Here is a 25,411-nt window from a genome sequence, read left to right as displayed (position 1 = left end):
AAAAAAATATACAAGAAAATCTTTGTGACTTTGGAGCCGGCAAGGATTAGTTAGGTTAAAATCATGAACTATGAAAAAAAACTGTGATAATGAGACTTTATCAAAATAACTTCTGCTCTTCAAAACAAAAGTCAACCCCAGACTGGAAAACTGTTGACAATACATATATCAAGCTTGTGTCCAGAATACAGAAAGAACTCTAAACAATTCAATCATCTAAACAACTCAATAATACAAGACTCTTATAAATAATCCAGTTGAGAAATGAGAAGTTCATTTGAACACTGACATCACAAAGGAAGATATAATACATGACCAAAAAGCACATGAAAAGATATTGTCTTAATCATAAAGGGAAATGCAAATTAAAATCACAATGAGATACTGCTACACACTCACTGGAATGGCTAAACTAAAGAGCCTGTCAGTGTCAAATGTTGATGAGGTCTTGGAGCAACTGGAACTCCCATACACTGCTGGTGGAACTATGAAATGATGGAACCCACTTTGTAAACTGATTGAAATTTACTTAAAAGTTCAACATACATTGTCTAAATGACCTATTCATTTTACTTTTAAGAATTTACCCAAGAGAAGACAAAATATAAGTCCACAACAAGAATTGTATTATGTACATATGTTTATAGTAGCTTTATTTCTGATAGTCAAAACTCGAACAATCCAAATGTCTATCGACAGGTATATGGAAAAATAAAATGTGGCATGTACATATAATGGAACTATTCATCAATAAAAAAAAATAAGTACTGATACATGCAATATTACATAGTGGATGAATCTCAGAATCAGTATATTAAGGGGAATAAGCCAGACACAAAAGAGTGTATAATGTATGATAAATACAAAGTGATAGTGACCAAAAGCAGACCCATGATTGCCTTTGTTAGAGGATTGTAGGATTCAGATATAATGGGATTGATGGGTGGTTCTTGTCCCCTGCCCACATTTTTGTCTTTTGTCAGATTGGAAGGCTGTTGATGAAGGGGTTGATGGAGGGCTGAGCAAGAGCTTCATCTTGTGAAAAGAGAGCTGGAGACAATTGGGTCCCCAGTATTTTTTCCAGCCCAGTCTCCTTAGAATAGGCCAATGGAAAAGGCATAAACAAGTGAGAAGTTTCCTTGTCTTACTACTGATGTCCTGGCCAACCATTAAAGTCAGTGCCTTCATTAGTATTTAAGCTAAAGAAGACAGTTACCATCAGATAACACCAAATCATAGCCAGCTCCTGGGCTGATTTGTAACACACAGCCAGACCCCAGATTCCTGGCAGGCTGCTGGGCTCTGGGCAAGCTAGTTTATTTCCTTCATCTCATATGACATCATTAAAGGGTTAGATTGTAATTACTAGTGTCTTGGCTGATAAAACTGGACTCCTACAAAAACAATAAGATCAGGCTGTCCTCAGATTTCTGTTCTATATACTTAAATCACACAGGGTTTTTAGTAGAAAGAATGATGACCTACAGTTCTGCCCCAACCAGGGTGGAATTTACAAGTGAAGGCAAGAAAAAGATATTCTCATAAATATACTAGCATAGTCAGTAAGCAACCCAACCTACTTTATGAAAAAATTGCTCAGCTATAATGCAGTTTGAGGGGAACTAATGAAAGGGAGAAATACTTGAATCTTAAATATGTAGTATGTCGTAATGTTTTGTTTCCCCTCAACTTTTATAAGATGAGAAATGGGCAAAGAAAAAAAACATATACTTCATAAAGAAGAAATATAGGTAGCTAATAAACATATTCAACCTCATTGCTTAACCTTAGTTGTCAGAGAAATATATTCATTTGATGACTATATATTGAGCAATGATTGTAAGTAAGCACGAGATTACATGTGGGTGATGTAATAGTGAAAAAGATAAAATCCTGTTTTCCAGGTACTTAGGGAAGAGATATAGTCAAGTAGACACATTGGATAATATGAGATATTTGCATAAGCAATAATGAAATACAACTTTTACCAATGAAATTAGAAAAGTTAATGATAATTCTGCAATGTTGGCAAAGGTACAGGAAATAATCTTCATGTTCTAGTAGAAGAGGCATGAATTTATCAGTCTTCTTCAGTTCTACAAAATACACAGACGTTTCCTTATTCTTTTACCTATATTACACCGTTTTTAGAGGTGAGTCTAAGGAATTGGCTGTTCATATTAAAATTTGTGAACTAATAGCAGTAAATGCTTAGATGATGTTTACTAAGTGTCAATATTCTAAGCATTTCACATATATGAACTTAATATTCTTATAACCATCCTGTTAGGTAGACAGTATTTTTTTTTACAGATGAGGAAGTTGAAGCCCAAAGAGGATGTATAATTTGAATAGAATGAGTAGAATGAAAGTCTGGAAGTGATATATTATCAGAAACTTTCAAAGTTTCTCTAAGTGGAGGGTTATAGGTTATTTTAATTTATTTTTATAATTTTTGTATTTTTAACATTTTGATAATGAATATATAAAAATGCTACTTTACTTATTTATTTAAATTTTTATTAAGGTATTATTGATATACACTCTTATGAAGGTTTCAAATGAAAAAACAATGTGGTTACTACATTTATGCATATTATCAAGTCCCCACCCATACCCCATTGCAATCACTGTCCATCAGCAGTAAGATTCCACAGAGTCACTATTTGCCTTCTCTGTGCTACACTGTTTTCCCAGTGACCCCTCACACCATGTGTACTAAACATAATACTCCTCAATCCCCTTCTCCATCCCTTCGCACTCACCCTTCCATATTCCTCCCCTTTGGTAACTGCTAATCCCTTCTTAGAGTCTGTGAGTCTGCTGCTGTTTTGTTCCTTCAGTTTTGCTTCATTGTTATACTCCACAAATGAGGGAAATTATTTGGCACTTGTCTTTCTCCGCCTGGCTTATTTCACTGAGCATAATATCCTCCAGCTCCGTCCATGTTGCTGCAAATGGTAGGATTTGTTTCTTTCTTATGGCTGAATAGTATTCCATTGTGTATATGTACCACATCTTTCTTATCCATTCACCTACTGATGGACACTTAGGTTGCTTCCATATCTTCGCTATTGTAAATAGTGCTGCAATAAACATAAGGGTGCATATGTTGTTTTGAATCTGAGAACTTGTATTCTTTGGCTAAATTCCAAGGAGTGGGATTCCCGGGTCAAATGGTATTTCTGCTTTGAGTTTTTTGAGTTACCTGAATTCACCAAAGTTGCAGGATACAATTTTATTGTATTTCCACAATGCTTTCCATATTGCTTTCCAGAATGGTTGAACTAGCTTACATTCCCATCAGCAGTGTAAGAGGGTTCCCATTACTCCACATCCTCACCAGCATTTGTTGTTATTAGTCTTTTCAATGCTGGCCATCCTTAACTGGTGTGAAGTGATATCTCATTGTGGTTTTAATTTGCATTTCCATGATGATTAGTGATGTGGAGCATCTTTTCACGTATCTGTTGGCCATCTGAATTTCTTCTTTGGAGAATTATCTCTTCATATCCTCAGACCACTTTTTAATCAGGTTATTTGCTTTTTGGGTGTTGAGGCGTGTAAGTTCTTTATGTATTTTAGATGTTAATCCCTTGTCAGATATGTCGTTCATAAATATATTCTCCTATACTGTAGGATGCCTTTTTGTTCTGTTGTTGGTATCCTTTGCTGTACAGAAGCTTTTTATTTGATGTAGTCCCATGTTTCCTTTTTTGCTTTTGTTTCCCTTGCTCAAGGAGATGCATTCAGGAAGAAGTTGCTCATGCTTATATTCAGGAGATTTTTGCCTATGTTGTCTCCTAAGAGTGTTATGGTTTCATGACTTACATTCAGGTCTTTGATCCATTTTGAGTTTACTTTTGTGTATGGGGTTAAACAATAATCCAGTTTCATTCTCTTGCATGTAGCTGTCCAGTTTTGCCAACACCAGCTGTTGAAGAGGCTGTCATTTCCCTATTGTATGTTCATAGCTCCTTTATCATATATTATTTGACCATATATGGTTGGGTTTATATCTCGGCTCACTAGTCTGTTCCATTGGTCTATTGTTCTGTTCTTGTGCCAGTACCAAGTTGTCTTGATTACTGTGGCTTTGTAGTAGAGCTTGAAGTCAGGGAGCGTAATTCCCCCAACTTTATTCTTCCTTCTCAGGATTGCTTTGGCTATTCAGGGTCTTTTGTCACTCCATATGAATTTTAGAACTATTTGATCTAGTTTGTTGAAGAATGCTATTGGTATTTTGATAGGAATTGCATTGAATCTGTAGATTGCTTTAGGCAGGATGGCCATTTTAACAATATTAATTCTTCCTATCCATGAGTATGGGATGTGTTTCCATTTATTGGTACCTTCTTTAATTTCTCTCATGAGTGTCTTGTAGTGTTTGGGATATAGGTCTTTCATTTCCTTGGTTATATTTATTCCTAGGTATTTTATTCTTTTTGATGCAACTGTGAATGGAATTGTTTTCCTGATTTCTCCCTCTGCTAGTTCATCATTAGTGTATAGGAATGCAACAGATTTCTGTGTATTAAAATTGTATCCTGCAACTTTGCTGAATTCAGATATTGGATCTAGTAGTTTTGGAGTGGATTCTTTAGGGTTTTTAATGTACAATATCATGTAATCTGCAAACAGGGACAGTTTCATTTCTTCCTTACCAATCTTGATGCCCTTTATTTCTTTGCATTGTCTAATTGCTGTGGTGAGGACCTCCAGAACTATGTTGAATAAAAGTGGAGAGAGTGGGCATCCTTTTCTTGTTCCCAATTGTAAAGGAAAAGCTTTCAGCTTCTTGCTGTTAAGTATGATGTTGGCTGTGGGTTTGTCATATATGGCCTTTATTATGTTGAGGCACTTGCCTTCTATACCCATTTTGTTGAGAGTTTTTATCATGAATGGATGTTAAATTTTGTCAAATGCTTTTTTGGCATCTATGGAGATGATCATGTGGTTTTTGTCTTTCTTTTTGTTGATGTGGTGGATGATGTTGATGGATTTTCGAATGTTGTACCATCCTTGCTTCCCTGAGATGAATTCCACTTGATCATGGTGTATGATCCTCTTGATGTATTTTTTAATTTGGTTTCCTAATATTTTGTTGAGTATTTTTGCATCTATGTTCATCAGGGATATTGGTCTGTAATTTTCTTTTTTGTGGTGTCTTTGCCTGTTTTGGTATTAGAGTGATGCTGGCCTCATAGAATGAGTTTGGGAGTATTCCCTCCTCTTCTACTTTTTGGAAAACTTTAAGGAGGATGGGTATTAGGTCTTCACTAAATGTTTGATAAAATTCAGCAGTGAAACCATCTGGTCCAGGGTTTTGCTCTTAGGTAGTATTTTGATTATCAATTCAATTTCGTTGCTGGTAATTGGTCTATTCAGATTTTCTGTTTCTTTCTGGGTCAGCCTTGAAAGGTTGTATTTTTCTAGAAAGTTGTCCATTTCTTCTAGGTTATCCAGTTTTTTAGCATAAAATTTTTCACAGTGTTCTGTAATAATTCTTTGTATTTCTGTGGTGTCCGTAGTGATTTTTCCTTTCTCATTTCTGCTTCTGTTTATGTGTGTAGACTTTTTTTTTTCTTGATAAGTCTGGCTAGGAGTTTATCTATTTTGTTTATTTTCTCAAAGAACCAGCTCCTGCTTTCATTGATTCTTTCTATTGTTTAATTCTTCTCAATTTTATTTATTTCTGCTGTAATCTTTATTATGTCCCTTTATTATGACTTTGGGCCTCATTTGTTCTTCTTTTTCTAGTTTTATTAATTGTGAGTTTAGACTGTTCATATGTAATTGTTCTTCTTTCCTAAGGTAGGTCTGTATTGCAATATACTTTCCTCTTAGCATGGTCTTTGCTGCATCCCAGATTTTGCGGTGTTGAATTATTGATGTCATTTGTCTCCATATATTGCTTGATCTCTGTTTTTATTTTGTCATTGATTCATTGGTTATTTAGCAGCATGTTGTGAAGCCTCCATGTGTTTTTGGGATTTTTCTTTTTCTTTGCATAATTTATTTCTAGTTTTATACCTTTGTGGTCTAAGAGACTGGTTGGTACAATTTCAATCTCTTTTTGAATTTACCAAGGCTCTTTTTTTGGCCTAGTTTATGATCTATTCTTGAAAATGTTCCATGTGCACTTGAGAAGAATGTATATTCTGCTGATTTTGGGTGTAGAGTTCTGTAGATGTCTGTTAGGTCCATCTGTTCTAATGTGTTGTTCAGTGCCTTTGTCTCCTTACTTATGTTCTGTCTGGTTGATCTGTTGTTTGGAGTGAGTGAAGTGTTGAAGTCTCCTAGAATGAATGCATTGCATTCTATTTCCCCTTTTGATTCTGCTAGTATTTGTTTCACCTATGTAGGTCCTCCTGTGTTGGGTGCATAGATATTTATAATGGTTATATTTTCTTGTTGGATATCATTATGTAATTTACTTCTTTGTCTCTTGTGACTTTCTTTGTTTTGAAGTCTATTTTGTCTGATACAAGTATTGTAACACCTGCTTTTATCTCCCTATTAGTTGCATGAAAAATCTTTTTCCATCCCTTCACTTTTAGTGTGTGTATGTTTTTGGGTTTCAAGTGAATCTCTTGTAGGCAGCATATAGATAGGTCTTGTTTTTTTATCCATTCAGTGACTCTATGTCTTTTGATTGGTTCCTTCAGACCATTTACATTTAGGGTGATTATCGATCGTATGTACTTATTGCCATTGCAGGCTTTAGATTTGTGGTTACCAAAGATTCATGGTTAACTTCCTTACTATCTAAGAGTCTAACTTAACTCAGTATTCTATTACAAACACAATGTAAAGGATATTTTTTTCTCTTCCTTTTTGTTCCTCCTCCATTCTTTATATATTAGGTATCATATTCTGTACTCTTTGTCTATCCCTTGATTGACTTTGGGGGTAGTTGATTTAATTTTGCATTTACTTAGTAATTAACTGTTCTACTTTCTTTACTGTGGTTTTTATTACCTCTGGTGACAGCTATTAAACCTTAGGAACACTTCCATCTATAGCTGTTCCTCCAAAATACACTGTAGAGATGGTTTGTGGGAGGTAAATTCTCTCTCCCTTTTGCTTATCTGAAAATTGTTTAATCCCTCCTTCAAATTTAAATGATAATCTTGCCGGATAAAGTATTCTTGGTTCAAGGCCCTTCTGCTTCATTGTATTAAATACGTCATGGCACTCCCTTCTGGCCTGTAAAGTAATAATACTATCTTGAGGGAAATAAAATTGACTTATTTAAGTAAATACGCATTTACTGTTAATGTTTCTTATATTTATATCATGCTTTCCAACCAGATTGTGAGCTTCTTGAGAACAGGCACCTGATGGGCTTTCCTTTGTATGTGATCTTATTTCTCTCTCTTGCTGCTTTTAATAGTCTGTCCTTATCCTTGATCTTTGCCATTTTAATTATTGTATGTCTTTATGTTGTCTTCCTTGGGTCCCTTGTGTTGGGAGATCTGTGGATCTCCATGGCCCGAGAGACTATCTCCTTCCCCATATTGGGGAAGTTTTCAGCAATTACCTCCTCTAAGATACTTTCTATACCTTTTTCTCTCTCTTCTTCTTCTGGCACCCCTATAATGTGATATTGTTCCATTTGGATTGGTCACACAGTTCTCTCAATATTCTTTCATTCTTAGAGATCCTTTTTTCTCTCTGTGCCTCAGCTTCTTTATATTCCTGTTCTCTAATTTCTATTTCATTTATTATCTCCTCCACTGTATCTAATCTGCTTTTAAAACTTTCCATTGTATGTTTCATTTCTGATACTGTGTTCCATAATGATTCGATCTCCAACCAGAATTCATTCTTGAGTTCTTGAATATTTTTCTGTACCTCCATGAGCATGTTAATGATTTTTATTTTGAAATCTCTTTCAGGAAGATTCATGAGGTCGATTTCATTTGACTCTCTGGTGTATTCATAATTTTGCTTTGAACCAGGTTCCTTTGGCTTTTCATATTTATATATGGCGCCCTCTAGTGGCCAGAAGTTCTACTCTCTGGAGCTGCTCAGCCCCTGGAGCAATGTCGGGGGTCGCAGGGGAGCCAGTGTTGGTGCCTGTGGGTAGGAAAGGGCTGTTTCCTGCTTCCTGGCTGCTATGCCTTGTCTCCACTGCCAGAGAACCAGTGGGCTGAGCACACAGGTATAAGCCTCTATGCTTTGTGTTTGTAGCTGCTGTAGGTGGGGCTTCCCTCTGGCTGGCCTAACACCAGGGTAGGGTTTGCCGGTTTGCGAGCCAGGTGGGGCTGGCCAGGAGGAAGGCGAAGCAGGCTGCATATCACAAAGGGGGGCCTTGGAGCTGCGTAGCTAGCCAGTGGGCTGGAGTGCCTAAAGATCATGAAAGTTCCCAACCTGCTGAGCAGAGTGCACCCAATTTTGTCTACCTGTCCTTTCTTCTGAACAGTAAGCTCTGTGCAATCCTTGCCTCTTTAGCAGCCCTCTTGCTAAGGGCTTCCTTGTTAGGAAGTCTCTCAGACTGCCCACCTTTCTTTTGTCCCAGAGCAGCCAGATATGGATCCCTGTTTTCCACAAGCAGCTGGAATCTCAGTCTTTCCAGGTATTCTGCCTGTTTTGGCTTTCCATCCCCCTTAATCATGAGAGCACCATGAAATGTAGGTTTGTCCTCCCAAAACAGAGCTCCAGAGCTAGGTGTTCAGCAGTCCCAGGCCTCCACTCCCTCCCTGCTCCATTTCTCTTCCTCCTTCCTGTGAGCTGGGGTGGGCGAAGTGCTTGGGTCCCACTGGGCCATGGCTTTGGTAGGTTACCCTGTTCCGTGAGGTTTATTCTTTTCTCCAGGTGTATGCAGTCGGCACAGCCCCCTTTCCTGTTGCTCCTTCAGGATTGTTATATTAGTTATATTTTCGTATTATGTGTGGTTTTAGGAGGAAGCCTCTGTCTCACCTCTCACACTGCCATCTTTAATCTCTCCTTCTTTATTTTCACTGCCAGTTTGACAACTTTCAAATAGTTTCTTTTTCTTTTTCAGAATCCCATGAACTATTTATTCCATCCACACTGAGCTGCCCGTGCCTGCTGGGCCTATCTGCGCACACACCTGGCTCCCCAAAGTGCTACTTTAATACGTAGTACAGTAGTTCTTAGTGGCTTTAACTTAGTTGGAAAAAGAAAATGCCTATCTAGGTTGGTAGGTTAAAGTGGAAATATGTGTATTAACCACTAATGAACTACAGATTTTATTTATTCACTTTCTCTGTTCAGCATTAAGAACTCATTCTATAGCTATTAGAGAGTTATTGCTTCTGATTATTTCTATTTTTAATACCCAGATTGAATTTGGAAAAAAGAAGTCTGTTTAAAGATTGAATGGAAATAACTTTTGACTGTAAATGATGATAAAATTCTTTAACTATTTTTTTCATTGTTAATAAATTTAGGGGTTTCCACAGTATACAAATACATTCTGAGCAAAATTTATATGAAATCACTTTTCTATGACCTTGAGGCTAGAATGTATTTTTTCATCTTTTACTTCTTCTCCTCCCTTGTCTAATTCCTATTTTTGATGAATGTTTGGTAATGCTGACACCTGTATGTGGATGATGTAAGTTAATTTCTTTTTTTTTTTTTTCTTTCTCTTAGCTTTAAAGACATGGGTATTCATGATCTTCACAATTCTCTCAAATTTCACATGGGTGTTTTATATATTAAGAACAAACACTATTTAAAACTTTTAAAATTGAGATAGAATTGATATATAACATTATATTAGTCTCAGGTAAATAACCTAATAATTCAATATTTGTATACATTGTGAAATGATGACTAAGTAAGTCTATTTACCATCCATCACCATCCATAGTTAACATTTTTTTCCTTTCTTTTCTTGTGATGAAGACTTCTAAGATTTACTGTCTTGTCAACTTCCAAGTAGGCAATATGGCATCATTAACTATAGCTACCATGCTGTACATTACACCTCCATGACTTATTTATTTTATAAATGGAACTTTGTACCTTTTGACCCCCTTTACTCATTCATAGATTAATATTGTAAAAATACTTTTTTGACCCTCTACTCACTCAAGTCCTTGTCTTAGAGCTGTATTGTCCAATATGGTAGCCAATAGCTATGTTGAGCTATTTAAATTTATCTTCTTAATATCTAATTAAAATAAAATTAAAACTTAAGTTCCTCAGCTATAGTGACCTTATTTTAAATGCTTAGAAGCCACATGAGGCTACCCTGTTAAACAGTACAGATTATAAATATTTCCACCAAAGTGGAAAGTTCTGCTTGACAGCATTGTCTTAGAGTCTTTGTCCTCTGCTCTGAGTGTAAGGTTTTCTGCAGCTCTTCCTGCTATTCTTGTACTCTTTCAAATTATAATTCATGCTATCACCCATCAAGTAACCAAGAAAGCTGGGCACATCATAAGCTTCTCCTTTATCAGAGTGTGTGTCACAGGAATAACATCTTATCATGGTTAATAAGCAGATAAAAATTTTTGAATAAGAACCACTTTTAATTGTATTAAAGCTGAAAGCTTTTATATTGTATTCATTCTTCTAGGGGGAACATCTAGTATCATATATCGTTCTTCTATAGAGAAATTAGTTTCATCTTTCAGGTGAATGAAATGTCATGTTTCAGGTGAATGAAAAAATAATTTATCCCCTGAATCTAGATAAAAAGATTTTGTTAGAGTTTCTACAATTACTACTGTTGTTTTTCCAATTAGTCCAGGTGTTTGCTGAAGTTGCTTGAAATGGAAAATTACACTATAATTTGTAAAGTTTAATATAAACTTGTAGTCATTAAGATCTCTGTAGGTAATAATACTACCTTGAGGGAAATAGAATTGACTTATTTAAGTAGATACACATTTACTGTTAATGTTTCTTATATTTATATCATGCTTTCCAAAGAGATTGTGAGCTTCTGGAGAACAGGAACCATGTCTTTATGATTTTTCTTATTTTCTATAGCACTTAGTCCAGTGACTTTTTCTTAACAAGTTCTTGCTACAGTTTTGTTATTTGATTATTGTTTTTCTCATGGTCCTTCTGCAGGACAGAACTTACAAAAAGTGTGGTGCTCCCTGAATTAATAGAACTCTCTCGGGATGAAGGCAGCAGTGTGCGGCTTGCAGCTTTTGAAACTTTGGTTAATCTGCTTGACATATTTGATACAGGTAAGTCTTCATGTGGACACATCTTCTCTTCTGAAAGCAGCGTTTTCCTATGTTTCATATCACCAATAAGAAGTGAAAGTAGATGCAGGACAGTATTTCTTACATTTTGTGATGAATGTTAAACCTCCCTTCCTCTGTCTCTTTTTAAGGCTTTTATCTCTTGTTGCCTTCTCTGCTACTACTTTTATCCCCATAGTACCGAGGGTTGTTACAGATCCTATTCCTCTTTCTCTCTCTTTTCTCTTATCAACATTTAACTGACATATGTGGGGCTAAGAATTTGGCTTGTTAGTTAGCCTTTAACTTGTTCAACTAATTTACCCTAAGCAAGATCTTGACTAAAACAATATCTAATTGGTTTTCTCTCCTTATATTTTAATGCTAGAAATCTCATAGCCATGGGAGGGGGTGTTTCAGAGGGAATGGGCAATGAGATATTTCTTTATGTTGTACAAATCAACCACAAAGACATTTAGTTCTTCTACTGAGTGTATGACTGGACTTGTGACTAATGCTGGACATTAGTTTATCAGTCACCATCAGTCACCATTAGCCATTGAACTGAGAGAGACTCTTAAAGATTTTTGCAATGTGGACAATAATTACATATGATAGTTACAGAATAGTCATTTAGATTGTATGATGAGCCATAGGAGTAAAAATTGCAATGAGTGAATGAATCTCCTTGTCCTAATAATGGGGTACCCCCAGGCCTCTAAACTGTGGCATCACCTCTGATCATTCCCCATCACTGCTGTACTCGGTTAACACAGACCTGGGCCTAACCAGTGTTTGTGGCTTTATTTCTCAGCATTCTTTGCAACTCCTGGTATCTTATGCTCTAACACCACTCTTGGTATACCAAATTCTTTTACACTCCTAGCCTCTCCACATACTCTTTTCTTTCCCTTCCCTCTATTTTTCTCCTGGTCAACTTCTTCTCCTTCTCCAGTGCCCAGCTGAAATACAGTTTCCTCTCTGACGTCTTTCCAAATCCCTTATACCAGGGGTTGGCAATCTGTGGGCCCAACCAGGCCACATTCTGCTTATGTTTGTATAAATAAAGTTTATTGGAACGTAACCACACCCATTTGTTCATGTATTCTCCGTAGCAGCTTTTGTGCCGCTGTGACAGAGTTGAGTAGTTGCAGCAGGTAAACTGCAAAGCCTTGAACATTTACAAGAAAAGTTTGCAGACTCCTGCCTTACACCATCTATAAAAATACTGATCATATTGTCTTACATTTTTTTTTTTTGTCTTCTTGGTCTGGGTTCCTCTAGTTCAGAGACCACTTATTATTCAACTTTCTACTTCTACTACTTAATATATGGCTTATTCTGTAAGAAATTCCATAAATGTTTGTCGAATGAATGTCATTTAGTTAAAACTGTGGATGTGGCACTGAAATGTGATGGTGACAACAGTAATGATAATGCTGAAAGGCCTGTTACAGCATTTTACTTGGCATTGTCAGACCCTTAATAAAGTAGTGTTTAATTTCTGAAAGTTTAAGAGAACAATGAGAAATTCAGTATTTAGAATCAAGACTTAAATATTGCTAACGTATCAAAATTTATGACTTCAGCAGAGAAGTCTAGGAAGTAGAAGTGTAGAAATTCAATATGCAGAACATATTATATAAGTTAATTTCAATCAAAAAGGTGCAGCCTGGTAAGAGATGCAGGCAAAAGAGAATATGGTTTCCTGTGCCTGCTTGTCTCCCATTTACATTAGCGGTGTTAAGGTTCTTTCATTTGAGACTCAAAGCCTCCATCATCTAAGCTTTTACCTTGTGATCGTTCTGATATTCTCTTCCCTATGGCCTGCAGTGTAAAGTCCAAGCCCCTCTGCCTGGCATTAAAAGGTTTTGACAATTTCTACTCTCTTTTTCACTACACACTTCCATCATTGTTTTAAGATATTTCTGTTACTATATGGCTAACATAGTCATTTTTCTGTCTGGAATTTGTGTATGTTTTCTACGTGTATAGTGTGGGCAACTGGCACTAAAGTATGTTTTGTTTGTTTTCCAGATGACAGAAGTCAAACTATACTTCCCTTAGTGAAATCGTTTTGTGAAAAATCTTTCAAAGCAGATGAATCAATTCTTATTTCCTTATCTTTCCATTTGGGAAAACTATGTCATGGACTATATGGTATGATATATCCTAAGAATCTCAAGATTGTAGATAACTTTTCCCCTTTTCTTCTACCTTAACCACTCAACTTCAACTTTTAAGTTGTAAGACCTATCCTTCAAATGATAAAATCTTAAGAGACCTTAGAATTGTGATAGCATTTAGATATTTTTTCACAGATGGAACCTATTTGAAAGACCAATGGCAGAATGAAATAGGCATAGCCCTTTAAAGTTCTGAATATTTTATATTTATGTATTTGTTGGTATGTGGTAGGATCTCAAGTATATTAACTATTGGTGCTTAGTAAGTATACCCTTATTAACTGTTTGTTGAATAATACATCATGAATAGTTCAGCTTAGAATGTAGAGTAACACCCATAACTCTTGGAATTTTGAACATATTACTGTTTTTAGCTTACCTTAATAATGTAAGCATTAATTATAGCTAGCATAGTAAAGCTTTTTTATGTGGATTGTAGACTTTTAATAGGTCTTTAAAAAAATGTATTGCAATCTTTGATGAGTTCTTAGCTCCCTAAGATAGTTGATCAATGTGGAACCAGTCCACTGGTCAAAAATATTTTAGGTTTCCTTTGTCATCTTTCAGATTCAGTTTTTAAGCTCCTTCTCTGCAAACACATATGCATCTCTTTTCTGCAAGCAGTTTTAGAATATTTATAGTAACTAAATAGCAATAATGACATTATTCTTGTAGTGACTTGTTAAGGGTCTACAGTGTGATACATGCTGTATAAATTAATGCAGGCATAATTCCAGCCATAATTTATACTACTGAAATTAAAATTAAAATATTAAAATTAATATAAGGTACAACAGCAGACCCATTAGATTTCTTCATAATAATCTTTCCTCATTGTTGCTTTACTTAGGATTTTTAACCATTTATTTAGTATTTGGTTCCAATTATGTTTTTATTATACTTTGCCTTTCTGTTTTTGTTTTCAATTAAAATGTTGAGCAATTTGTTTTAGGAATTTTTACTCCAGATCAACACTTGAGATTTTTGGAGTTTTATAAGAAACTTTGTACATTGGGTTTGCAACAAGAAAATGGACACAATGAAAACCAGATTCCACCCCAAATCCTAGAGCAGGAGAAGAAATATATTTCAGTACGGAAGAACTGTGCTTACAACTTTCCGGTAATAAGTGATGTATATGTATTGACTAAACATTTTGATTATAACTAACATATATAAATAGGTAGCATTAAACAACATTGCCATATTTGTCACTGGCTACTTAGCACTATGTCTGGTATATATAGTAGGTACTGAGTAATATTGGTATAATTTGTATTTGTCTCTCTGTATAAATTAGAATTACATGCATGCATTTTATCTTCCAAATATGATTTCTAACTGAATTATGAATTATGATTCAGAGGACATGATTTCAGTTTAAATGAAATGGTTTTAATATTAGGTATTGATGCCTGTTTTTCTCTCCTTCCCACTTGCCTTCTCCCTTCCATCTCCACCAGGCCATGATTGTTTTTGTGGATCCTAAAAACTTCCACATGGAACTCTATTCTACATTCTTCTGCTTTTGTCATGACCCTGAAGTACCAGTCAGATACACTATTGCTATTTGCTTTTATGAAGTAAGTCTGAAGAAGTGATAACACTTTATATTTGTTATTGTTAATTCTACCTGTGTGTATGAATTATGTTTTGATGTTTTGTACACTAGTTTATATATTTTTTATAAGGTGTAGGCTCCATATCTTTTCATATTCTAGTATTAAATCTTATTTTAAAATTCCCATAATTCTCTTTTTTATGTTTACAGAATTCATTCACAGAAACACGTTATATTTATGTGTCATTTCTTATTAATCCATTCATTCATTATTTCTATATTCAGTACTTACTTTAAGCCAGACATTGTGGATGTGGGTGTGGGTATTGCAGATTTGGAAGTAAAATTGGTTTTTATGTCCTTGCAGATTTGGAAGTAAAATTGGTTTTTATATCCTTTACAATATTTATATTTAACTTTGCACTTGCATTTAAGTACTTGAGAACAGATGGAAAATTGACAGATTATTTAAATTTATCATTTCTACTGCAAATGGGTTATGTTTCATGAGCATGGCTATTAGATTCATCTATTATAACAGCTCTCCATAATGTAAGAGCAAAAATGAATTTGAACTTTTATAATGAATGTAATTAACTTTTTAACCCTTGAGGTTGAAATTTGGGTTATGTGTCTTAGATGATCACAGTAATAATCTGTATGCAGGAAATGTATAAACTGTAACTTGTCAACTTCAGAACATGAACATCTCTTTCTAAGTGGCATAATAAAATATTTCCTTTTTTATAAGAAGTATAATAAATATTCTTACTTTCAACAAGAATATTTTATCCCCTTTCTTGCACTGTGTTCCTACCTTAAAGCAATGTTAGATGAGTTGAAAGTGTGTAGACTATCCATGGCATCATTATGAATGTTACTTAAGACTCTCTTGGTTGTTGGGTGATAGTCTTTGCTTATTTTGAATAAAATTTTTTTCTGGTATGAATGAAATGTTCATTGTAAAAAATCTAGGAAATATTCCTCTTAAATAGTCTAATTAATTTTAAAAAGTCCATTGTTGCCCAATTAAGTCATCTTTGTAAATATACCTGTAGAAATTTGCTTTTGGAGGAGGGGAGTAGACAGGGCACTGGCTGGCTGAGTGACATACTCGCCTCCAGTGTGTAGTAAGTGGGCCTTTAGGCTTGGTTACCATGCATGCTTCTGTTTGTCTCGATGAATTCTCTCCTGAGATGGTTACACAAAATTTGAGTCTGAGCATGTAAGATTATGTAATGTTTGAGTCTCTATGTTTATTTTTATCTCAGCCCTTGAATATTTCACTTGTATTCATGTTTTATATCGGACATTTGGCACCATATAAATAAACATATTGAAATACATATGCAATAATATTTAACTGGAAGGAAGGAGTGTTTGGACATTGTTGATCTAGCTATTTGCTGGGTGGCTAGTTTCCATATTCTCACAGTCTTACCATATAAGTAGGTTAATAATACTCCATAAAATGAATTGTTAGTCTAGGCTTGTTCTTTTAAATAATGAAAATCCACTGGTGGATTTAAATTTTCCTAACAAAATTGTTTTTGCTAGATTCTGATAATTAATATGTTCTAACTTTTTTCTTGTTTTTCAGAAAAATATAATTTGGAAATATTAACAAGTCAAATGTAACCCTATAGAGCAAAGATCTTAAAAAAACTTTCTTTGTCCAGGAAGCTTTTTTTCCCCCCAAATTAAACCTTACTCAGAAGCCCAATATGTAAAAAATACAAAGTGAAGTAGAAACTGGCGAATTTACTATTGTGGGCTCTGAGTTTGTCTGGAGGGAAAAAAAAAAAAAACTATTCACAAGGCAGTTGGATTAGTCTAGACTCACCCAAGTCCTCTGATGCTGATTAAAATCTTTGATGGGAGAAGTCTTTGGTGTTTTACTTGCTTAGGAGTTATCTCTATCTCTCTATCACTATGGCCCTTCTGTAGAACTTGCCCTTTTTGGGAAGCTGTGAACCAGGATAGATGCTCATAGGCCTGAGATATTCTATAAGACCCTGTTGGCTTCTCTAAGACTTCAAAATATGAACTAGAGGCACCCATGGGCTTATTATTACTTGTGATAGGAAAATGGTGACTCTGACAAATCCATTCTTCTGCATTTCCCACGTGCATATGTTCACTTCCCTTGCCCACACCTATACACTCCAAGTTATGAAGCAGACTCAAAAGTGGTTATGTATGCAATTGATTTTTCTAGAAATCTAATTTTATATTTATGTTGTAAGCTAGTCTTATTTTAGAAGAAATGTCTCACAGGGATGTATTTTTTAATAACATTATTATAACCTTTATATGTCTAGCAATTTCAAATCTGAGAGACTTTATTGCTACATTTTAGGTGTCTAAACTTCTGAATTCTGGAGTATATTTAATACATAAAGAACTAATAACATTATTACAAGATGAATCACTAGAGGTAATATCATCTTACTCTTTGGTTTTTACTTGTTTTATGTTAAGTCTGAATATATCAATGCTTTTTTTTCCTACATCTTGGGGATTTTATTGATTCTTTTAGCTTATTAGCCTCAAAAGCTTCAAGTCAGTGTGCTACTGTATCATAGACATTTAAAAATATCAGGTTTTAAAAATACACTTAATATATGTAAATATATGAATCTTTGTCTATTAAAGAAAATATGGGAATTGTCAAAAAGTAGATTAAAGAGTACCTTTAGATCCAATCATTTACTATTTTATGTTTTTTCATTAAAAAGTTTTTATCTATATAAAGGTTTTTATTTTACACATTTGTAATCATATATGTCACATTTTATATCTTTTTTCTCTCAGTGTTGTTTGGGGGTATACCTATGTAGACTTACAAATACTTTATTTTGATGCTGTATTTGGTATTCCCTATTCATCTAAATGACTACTAGCTTGCTAAAGCTCAGCTCATCAACTTTTAGACATCACTGAGGATGTTATCTGACTTAAGTTGCTTTTCGAAAGTTGGGAGGCAGTTTTTCACCATATTGGTTATATAGAAATAGCTGTCCCAAATCTAGACTATTTGAACAACATCAGGAGGCAAATATACTAATTTCTTTTCCAGTGTCACTTGATCAAGGTAGTTGATCATGTTTCTAAGCTTTCCAGCAAGATGATGGCAGAGTAAGAAAATAGAAATCTCAACAGTGTTGTTTGGTAAATAGCACTAGTTCTCCATAGAAGTTGACATGTGAAGTTAACTGATCTAAAATTAGAAAAAATAGTAATCCTCATAAGAGTAATCAAATATCTCTGTTAAAAGGTACTAGATGCTCTTATAGATCATCTTCCAGAAATCCTGGAACTTATGTCTACTGGTGGAGAAAGCAGTGTTCAAGAAAATAAGGTAAATTCCATGTATCAAAAAAGTATCTTAATAAATATCACCTTACCCTACAGAATTGTGAGGAATCAATTAAACAATGTATGGAGAACATTTAACATAGTGTTTATCCCATAGTAGATGCTTAGTAATGTCTGTTGGAGTTTCAACAGCTTGAATTTCCTCTACAATCCTTGTATTACCATGATTCTTACTTATTGTCCTTGGTGTTTACGTTCATATTTTCAGTTTTATTTGGTGTTAATTATTATTCCAAGAATAACAACTGGTAAGGACAAAACAGTAGGAATTTTCCTCGTTAAAGAAGGTAAGTTTGCTGACAGAGAAATGTAGTAAGTTTAGCTTTAGTTAGAAGAATCATGAATCCCAGTCTCTATCTCAAAATTTTGTTTCCAGTAACCATAAATTATACTTATGGATTTTTGAAAAAGTACTTGATTTCACCAGATAATTGTTTCCTTCTGGCAGCTGCGATGCTTCCTAAGTTCTGAAATGAGCAAAAGTTCTCGTCTGCTCAGTGTATAGTAGGGCTGAATAATTGACCAAATGCTGCAGCTGGTTTATTGTCACCAGTTCTTTTGATATGTTTTCTGTTTCAGTTAGCACCTCTGCCAGACTTGATTCCAGCACTCACAGCTGCTGAACAGCGAGCTGCAGCCTCTTTAAAATGGAGAACTCATGAGAAGCTGCTACAGAAATATGCCTGTCTGCCACATATCATATCAAGTGATCAGATTTATTATCATTTCTTACAGAGAATGTTCACAATCGTGTTGACAAATGTGAGCCCAATACCTTTTATCTTATCCTTTTGAATGCATGCCTGATTTTGGAATTAACAAATCCTTCACATTTACTTAAGAGTATGACAAACTCAGTTCATTCCATTTTGCCTAGAAGTACATATTTTTCTGAGGTTCCTAGGAGGGAGCACAAGTTTCCCTTTGCATCTCCGCTAATTCTTTTGATCATCTTCTATGTAGCTGAATTAAGGAAAGAACAGGTGGTACCTTCACTTGTTTTTGTATTGCGAGGGAGAGTGTAAACAGACTTGCTTCAAACTTAACATAGTTCTCAAGAGGACGGTTGGCAGAAGCCAGTGATCTTGATGGTAAAGTGCCTTCTGCCCTGGCATGCACCTTTGGTGTCATGGCCTTGGTGCCTCCCTCAGCTGTGCTGCTTGCCAAGCCCTCCTGTGTTCCTCAGTATTAGCAGGGTTACTTTTATAGTTACCTAAAGAGTGGTTATGTAGCAGATGAAGTTTATGCCAAAAACATGCATGCCTTACTATGGACAACCTTAAAATTAAAGATTAAAAAGAGAAAAAAATGGACTTTATTGGTGTCATTTATAATTTAAGCAAAAAAAGAAAAAAGGCATACATTTCATGAGCTAATACTTCTGTAAGTTTATTTCATGTATCAAAGTAAAACCCAGAGGATAAAGTTATGTTATAGATGTAACAATCCTCAGCAGGGATTTTTACACCAGTAACATCCTTACCAGAGGACAATGCATGAGTGTAATGTATATGAAATTTCATATAAAACTGAGCAGAGCTTATTAATTATTTTATTCAGTAATTACTTGAGTGCATGCTATGTGTCAGGCACTGTTCTGAGAGTTGGGCATATAGGAATGAACAAGACAGAATCTTGGTCTAATGGAGCTTGCATTCTGAAGTGGAGGTGGTGTGCTTGGTGATAAATAATAAAATAAGTAAATATATTAACAGGTGATGGTAAGTGCTGGGAAATTTCATCTTAATTGTTTGTCTCAACCTAATTGTTAGCAGGCATGTTGTTTAGGGAGCTATGTTTTTAGGAGCCATATTTTTAGCTTCTCTTATCAGGAAAGAGTAATGACTTAAAACATACAGTGTGAACAAAATACTTTTAAGCCTAAGAGATTTGCTCTACTGTTTTCTTTTACAAGGAGATAATTCTGAACTTGAAAGGAGATATATAATAATTGTAGCACATTTTCCATAATTAAAGAGGACACATATATTCTGTTTCAGTATTCTCTGGAAAAGAGAGTTTTATGTTTAGTTCCATACCTAATGGTCATAATATTCATTCATTCAACAAAATTTTTGAAACATTTACTATGTGCTAAGGACTCTCCTGGGTAATAGGAATACAGTAGTGAACATAAGAGACAAAGGATCTATTCTCATGGAACCTTACAGTCTACTAGAGACAGGTGACAAATAGACACAGGCATCTATAGTATGTCGGGTATGGAAAGTACGATGAAGAACTCTAACGCAGAGTAGAGGAGAAAAAAGTGACAGAGGGTCCTGGGATGCTATTGTGGATGCCTTGGGCAGGACAAAGTCCTCTCTGATGAAGAAGAGGCATGCAGAGGTGTGAACAAAGTAAGCGGATGACTGTGCAGATGTCTAAAGGACAGGTGGTCCAGGCTAAAGCAGTAGAGAGTGCAAAGGTGTGATACAGGGTGTGCTTGGTTGTGTGTGGAGCAGCGAGGAAGCCAGAGAGAGGGAGTGGGAGAGCTGTGGGTAGAGAGAGAGGAGGCTTGGGAGGTGCCAGGCCCATGGCACAGGTATTTTAGGCCAGGAGTTGGCATCTGGGTTGTATTCTCTAAAACAAGGGAGATCTCTGGAAGGTTTTGAGTGGAGGAATGACATAAATTTCTTTTCTCCACTTGTTATGAAAAAAATTTAAAGATACACAAAGGCAGAGAAAATACTGTGATGAACCCTCATATACCCATCCCCTGGATTTGACAGTTAATATTTTGCCATATTTTGCCTTTTCTATTTCATGGTACTGAAGAATTTTAAATAACAGATATCATTATATTTTATCCCTAAATATTTCAGTATTCATCTCTAAAACAGGACATTCTCCTATACCATCACAATACAATCATTACACTTAACAAAATAAAGTTATTTAATATCATTTATTATCTGTCCAGTACATACTAAAATTTACCAGTGATCCCCCAAATTATTTTACAGTTGTTTTTTCCATTTAAGATCCAATTAAGATCTGTACATTGCCTTTGGTTGTTGGAGCTCTTCATTCACTTTTAATCTAGAACGGAGTCCTTCTTTTCCCTTTTCCCACTTTTTCATGACATTTGAATTGTGGAGGAGACTTAGTTGTCCTGTAGGATATTCCAACTCTGTATTTGTTAGAATGCTTCTTCATGGTGCTAATTTGTTTGTTCTCCATATTATAAACTGGAAGTTAGATCTAAAAGATTGCTGAGTTTTAGATTAAACATTTTAGGCAAGAATATCTCATAAATGCCATGTATTTTATATTCCATCATATCTGGACAGTTGTTCCTCTGTAAGAGAGCTAAGAATGGCTGTACAGGTGGTGGCTGTTCACCTGAAAATTGTTTTCTCCCTTGTGATCTGCACTGCAGTCTGAAGCTGACATTTCAGCACTTGGAATACCAGTTGCCAATCAACTTTTACACATTAGTTTCAGCATCCACTGATGAACCTTCCTGTATCAGTTATTTCATTAGAACTTGCAGAAGAGTGATTTTAAAATATTCTGTCACTTCTTCCACATTTCTGACAGCATTCTTCTGTGAAGAACTGCTTTTCTTCATCCACTTGGGTAATCTGATTACCCTGAAATACATTTCTTCATGTAAAGGTGGGATAAATTCTTAATCCTTTCCCTCTAATGATTAATTTTCAGAGCTAGGAGTTGGTGCAGTAGTCATTTCCACTGGTGACAAATTAATTTGTTTATGGTTTGTCTCTTTATTTTATAGCATTTAAAAATATTAAATAATGTTTTAATCAACTGCTCATTATTTGTGTACTTAAATTGTCACACCTTCTTCAATCTGGCTTTGTATGTTTTTGCTATGATTACATTTATCTTTGATTTCTAGCCCAAAAGATAACTTACCTTATTTTATGATGCTCAAGGTATACATATTTTCATATTACTAGCATTTATGCATTTGAAATTCTATTAGTATACACAAACTGAAAGAAAAGAGTAGCATCTTTTTATGTAGCTTGATTATCTAAAATTCATTTCTTAATTCCAGTGATGTTTCTGTTTACATGCATTCCTTACATTTTATGTTCTAATTCATAGTGACTATTCTCTCTTATATGCAACAGATTAAAAACACATGGAATAGTACTCAATAGAATGAAAATAACTTGTATGAAATATGAGAGGAGCTAGCAGGCAGTATTCTCTCAGCAAAGTATTGTTCTTTTTGAACTTCAAGGATCCATCCCCACTGTAACAGTCTTTAAGAATTAAATCTTGTAATATTTATATGTAAGTCAAGATGGTGAACATGAATTTATACTGGATGCATTACATCTGGTTGAGATATTTTTCTCTAATCCATAGTTTGAATCCAAACTTAATTTGAACCAAATTCAGGTTCTGCCCAGTGGTGTGAGAAGCTCAAAGGCATTTAGAACCCTGGTAACAGTCACTGACATGGTGTCCCTGGGATTCTATGCTTTACCTGTTGTGGACCTGGGATATCAGTGAATAATGTTGAAGTTGAAGAGGCGGAAGTAAGGCAGAAGGATGGAAAAGTATACCTGATCATAGGATCTCTAAATTTATATTTTGGAAGTGGCACATTTTTGATGTACCTAATGCAGCATTTGTTCTTGAAAATGTTTGTTGAATAAAGGAGTGACAGGATCCAGGGAATGGCTAAGGGAATGGGTGGCTGAGATGTATTTGGGGAGACTGTCACTTGAGATGAAGTGACACAGGAATAAGTCAATTATAAATCAAATCTGGCTGATTTGGAAGTGACTCTGCCAGATTAAGTTGACTTTGCGATGTGATATATTTGTTGATTGCTTGAGTGATATTAACATTAAATTAGGAAAACTTCCACATTGATTTGAGAGGCAGACAATACTTTTTATACTTTTAGTCAGTAACTTAAAATTGATTTATGGGACAAATTATTCAGAATGTATACTAGTAGACTGGTTTATTATCTTTTCTTACTTATTTTCTTTAAGAATGTCTTACCTGTCCAAAAGGCAGCTTCAAGAACTCTCTGCATTTTTCTACGTTATAATCGTAAACAGGAGCAGAGACATGAGGTCATTCAAAAATTAATTGAACGTAAGTAGTCATTGTATCTCATTTTAAAAAACAGAAAGTAAACTGGTTGGCCTTGTTAGATCTGACTTTATCATTATGCCATGAATAATCAGGCTGATGTAAATATCTAGAATATGTTTTTATTTGAGTTTTGTAGGTTAATATTTTTGGTTTGTTTTAGAAGTCTTTATGTCAGGATCAGATCTGTGATGAAGGAAAACGATAATTACTCTGGGCCTTCTTTTGTGAATTTCTACATTGGAGAACCAATATATGTATACTTAGGTTGAAAGCCCAGTTTCTACCCTGATGAAATAGCATTTGGAACTAAAATATAAGTAGAATATTCATTAATCTAATAACTTAATTTTAATTTCTTTTTAAAATATTAACAGAATGAGTTTTTTTCCTCCCCTTCAGTAGAGTTGATAGCATACATGAATATGAATCTGATAAGCCTAGATGGTTTATAATATCTTCAAAAAATGTCAGCTAACAAGTGCAAATTTATTTTAGTTTGCTAAGGGGTGCAGTCAAGACAAAAACCTTTAGTGAAAGTATTAATTCTAGAAATAGTTGCCCACACATATACACGTTTAGTGAGCTTTTAATTATTATGTAATTGGTTTGACCATATGTGTTAATCCTTTTATTAGACTCTTTTTAACCCACATAGGCAGGTAATAGGATTTTCTGGGTAACTGACTGGAATTTACCATTTTATGTATGGATTATCACTTTCAAAAAATTAGAGTCCATGAAATTCCATTTAAGAAAAATTATGCTCACTATACTTAAAAAGAAATTTAGATACATACAATAAAATGCTTTAATCTTTCTTTTTTTACTCTGTTTTAATTCAATTTTCATTTTTCAGTGGTAGGACCTCACATGTAGAGTAAATTCAAATTTCAAGAGATTCTATCTGGATTTAAATAGTGAGAATTTTGTTTTTGAAGATTAATATCCCTGAAATATTGCCTGAATTATTATCAAAAATACTGTGTTTACATATGGCTTTATCCACTTCAGCGCATTTTTAAGGAAATGAGAGAAAGAACAGTTGATTGATGAACAGTTAACTGTCAATAATTAATTGCCAGTTGATTGATTGGTTAAAGATTTTGAAGTTATAAATACCTACTTTTGAATTCTAGCTCTGGGCTTAGCTGCTCTAACTTCACCCTCTGTGAATCACAGTATCCTTATCATTCAGGAGGGGAAGTATATGCTTATCCCATTGGATTGTTTTCCAGGACTAAATGAGATAATATGTGTAGGGTACTTAGCACATAGGGCTAAGGTTGATCAGAAAACAGTAGCTATAGTCACTAAATATTTAATAAACTCTGTGGAATTGAATATAATATTTAATACATTTTTTTCTGGTTTTTGAGGTATTATTTGTGGGGGTCTACAAATTTGGGGTACATAATAGGATTTTTTCTCTTATCTCTTGTATTGGCTAAACAAATTGTGGGTATTAACCAACTTGTCATGGATTTTGTGTGTCAGATTTTGTCACATGTAATTTCATGTAGGGAAAGTTAAACTTATGATAATTTTGATATTGTTGTTTCTAGAACTGGGCCAAGGAAAAAGTTACTGGAATAGACTTCGATTTTTGGATACTTGTGAATTTATTATAGAGATCTTTTCCAAATCATTTTTCTGTAAATATTTCTTTCTACCTGCAATTGAACTGACACATGATCCAGTGGCCAATGTGAGGTATGGTACCAGCCCAAGAAAATATTTGAATAAATTTGTATTTTTTATGTATCTACTGTAATGAACATATTCAAAATCTTTCTCATAGTAAATTTTTAAAAAGTAAGTAAAGAATTTATACTTGCTTTGAAATTTTCAGTAATCTTAATGGATGAGCCTCACTAGGACTTGGAAGAACGATCTTTTAACACTGTTTCAGGTCTTGCGTTGATTGGGTTGAGGGAACAGTAGTCAAAGCCAAACTGGCAGGCTTTTCTGGCCACTTGGATATACACGTTGGCATCAAGAGAAGGCTGAGTAGATATTCTTAATTA

At 34.7% G+C, this 25,411-nt stretch overlaps 1 protein-coding gene across 2 annotated transcripts in view; it reads left to right on the top strand.

The window, feature by feature from the left end:
• PPP4R4 (protein phosphatase 4 regulatory subunit 4) overlaps nt 1-25,411 on the top strand; it is a 181,529-nt gene that overhangs the window by 64,527 nt on the left and 91,591 nt on the right. For both annotated transcript variants that reach the window (XM_057488175.1, XM_036882001.2), the window contains exons 8-16: nt 11,056-11,177; nt 13,212-13,334; nt 14,313-14,482; nt 14,824-14,943; nt 17,281-17,358; nt 18,199-18,282; nt 18,879-19,061; nt 23,282-23,387; nt 24,950-25,097. In XM_057488175.1, coding sequence (XP_057344158.1) covers nt 11,056-11,177; nt 13,212-13,334; nt 14,313-14,482; nt 14,824-14,943; nt 17,281-17,358; nt 18,199-18,282; nt 18,879-19,061; nt 23,282-23,387; nt 24,950-25,097 — 1,134 coding nt within the window. The remainder of the gene's footprint in view (nt 1-11,055; nt 11,178-13,211; nt 13,335-14,312; nt 14,483-14,823; nt 14,944-17,280; nt 17,359-18,198; nt 18,283-18,878; nt 19,062-23,281; nt 23,388-24,949; nt 25,098-25,411) is intronic.

Source organism: Manis pentadactyla, chromosome 11 (genome assembly GCF_030020395.1).
Source record: "Manis pentadactyla isolate mManPen7 chromosome 11, mManPen7.hap1, whole genome shotgun sequence".
NCBI classification, from domain to species: domain Eukaryota; kingdom Metazoa; phylum Chordata; class Mammalia; order Pholidota; family Manidae; genus Manis; species Manis pentadactyla.
The sequence above is the reverse complement of the archived record's forward strand: the minus strand, read 5'-3'. Positions and strand labels throughout refer to the sequence as shown.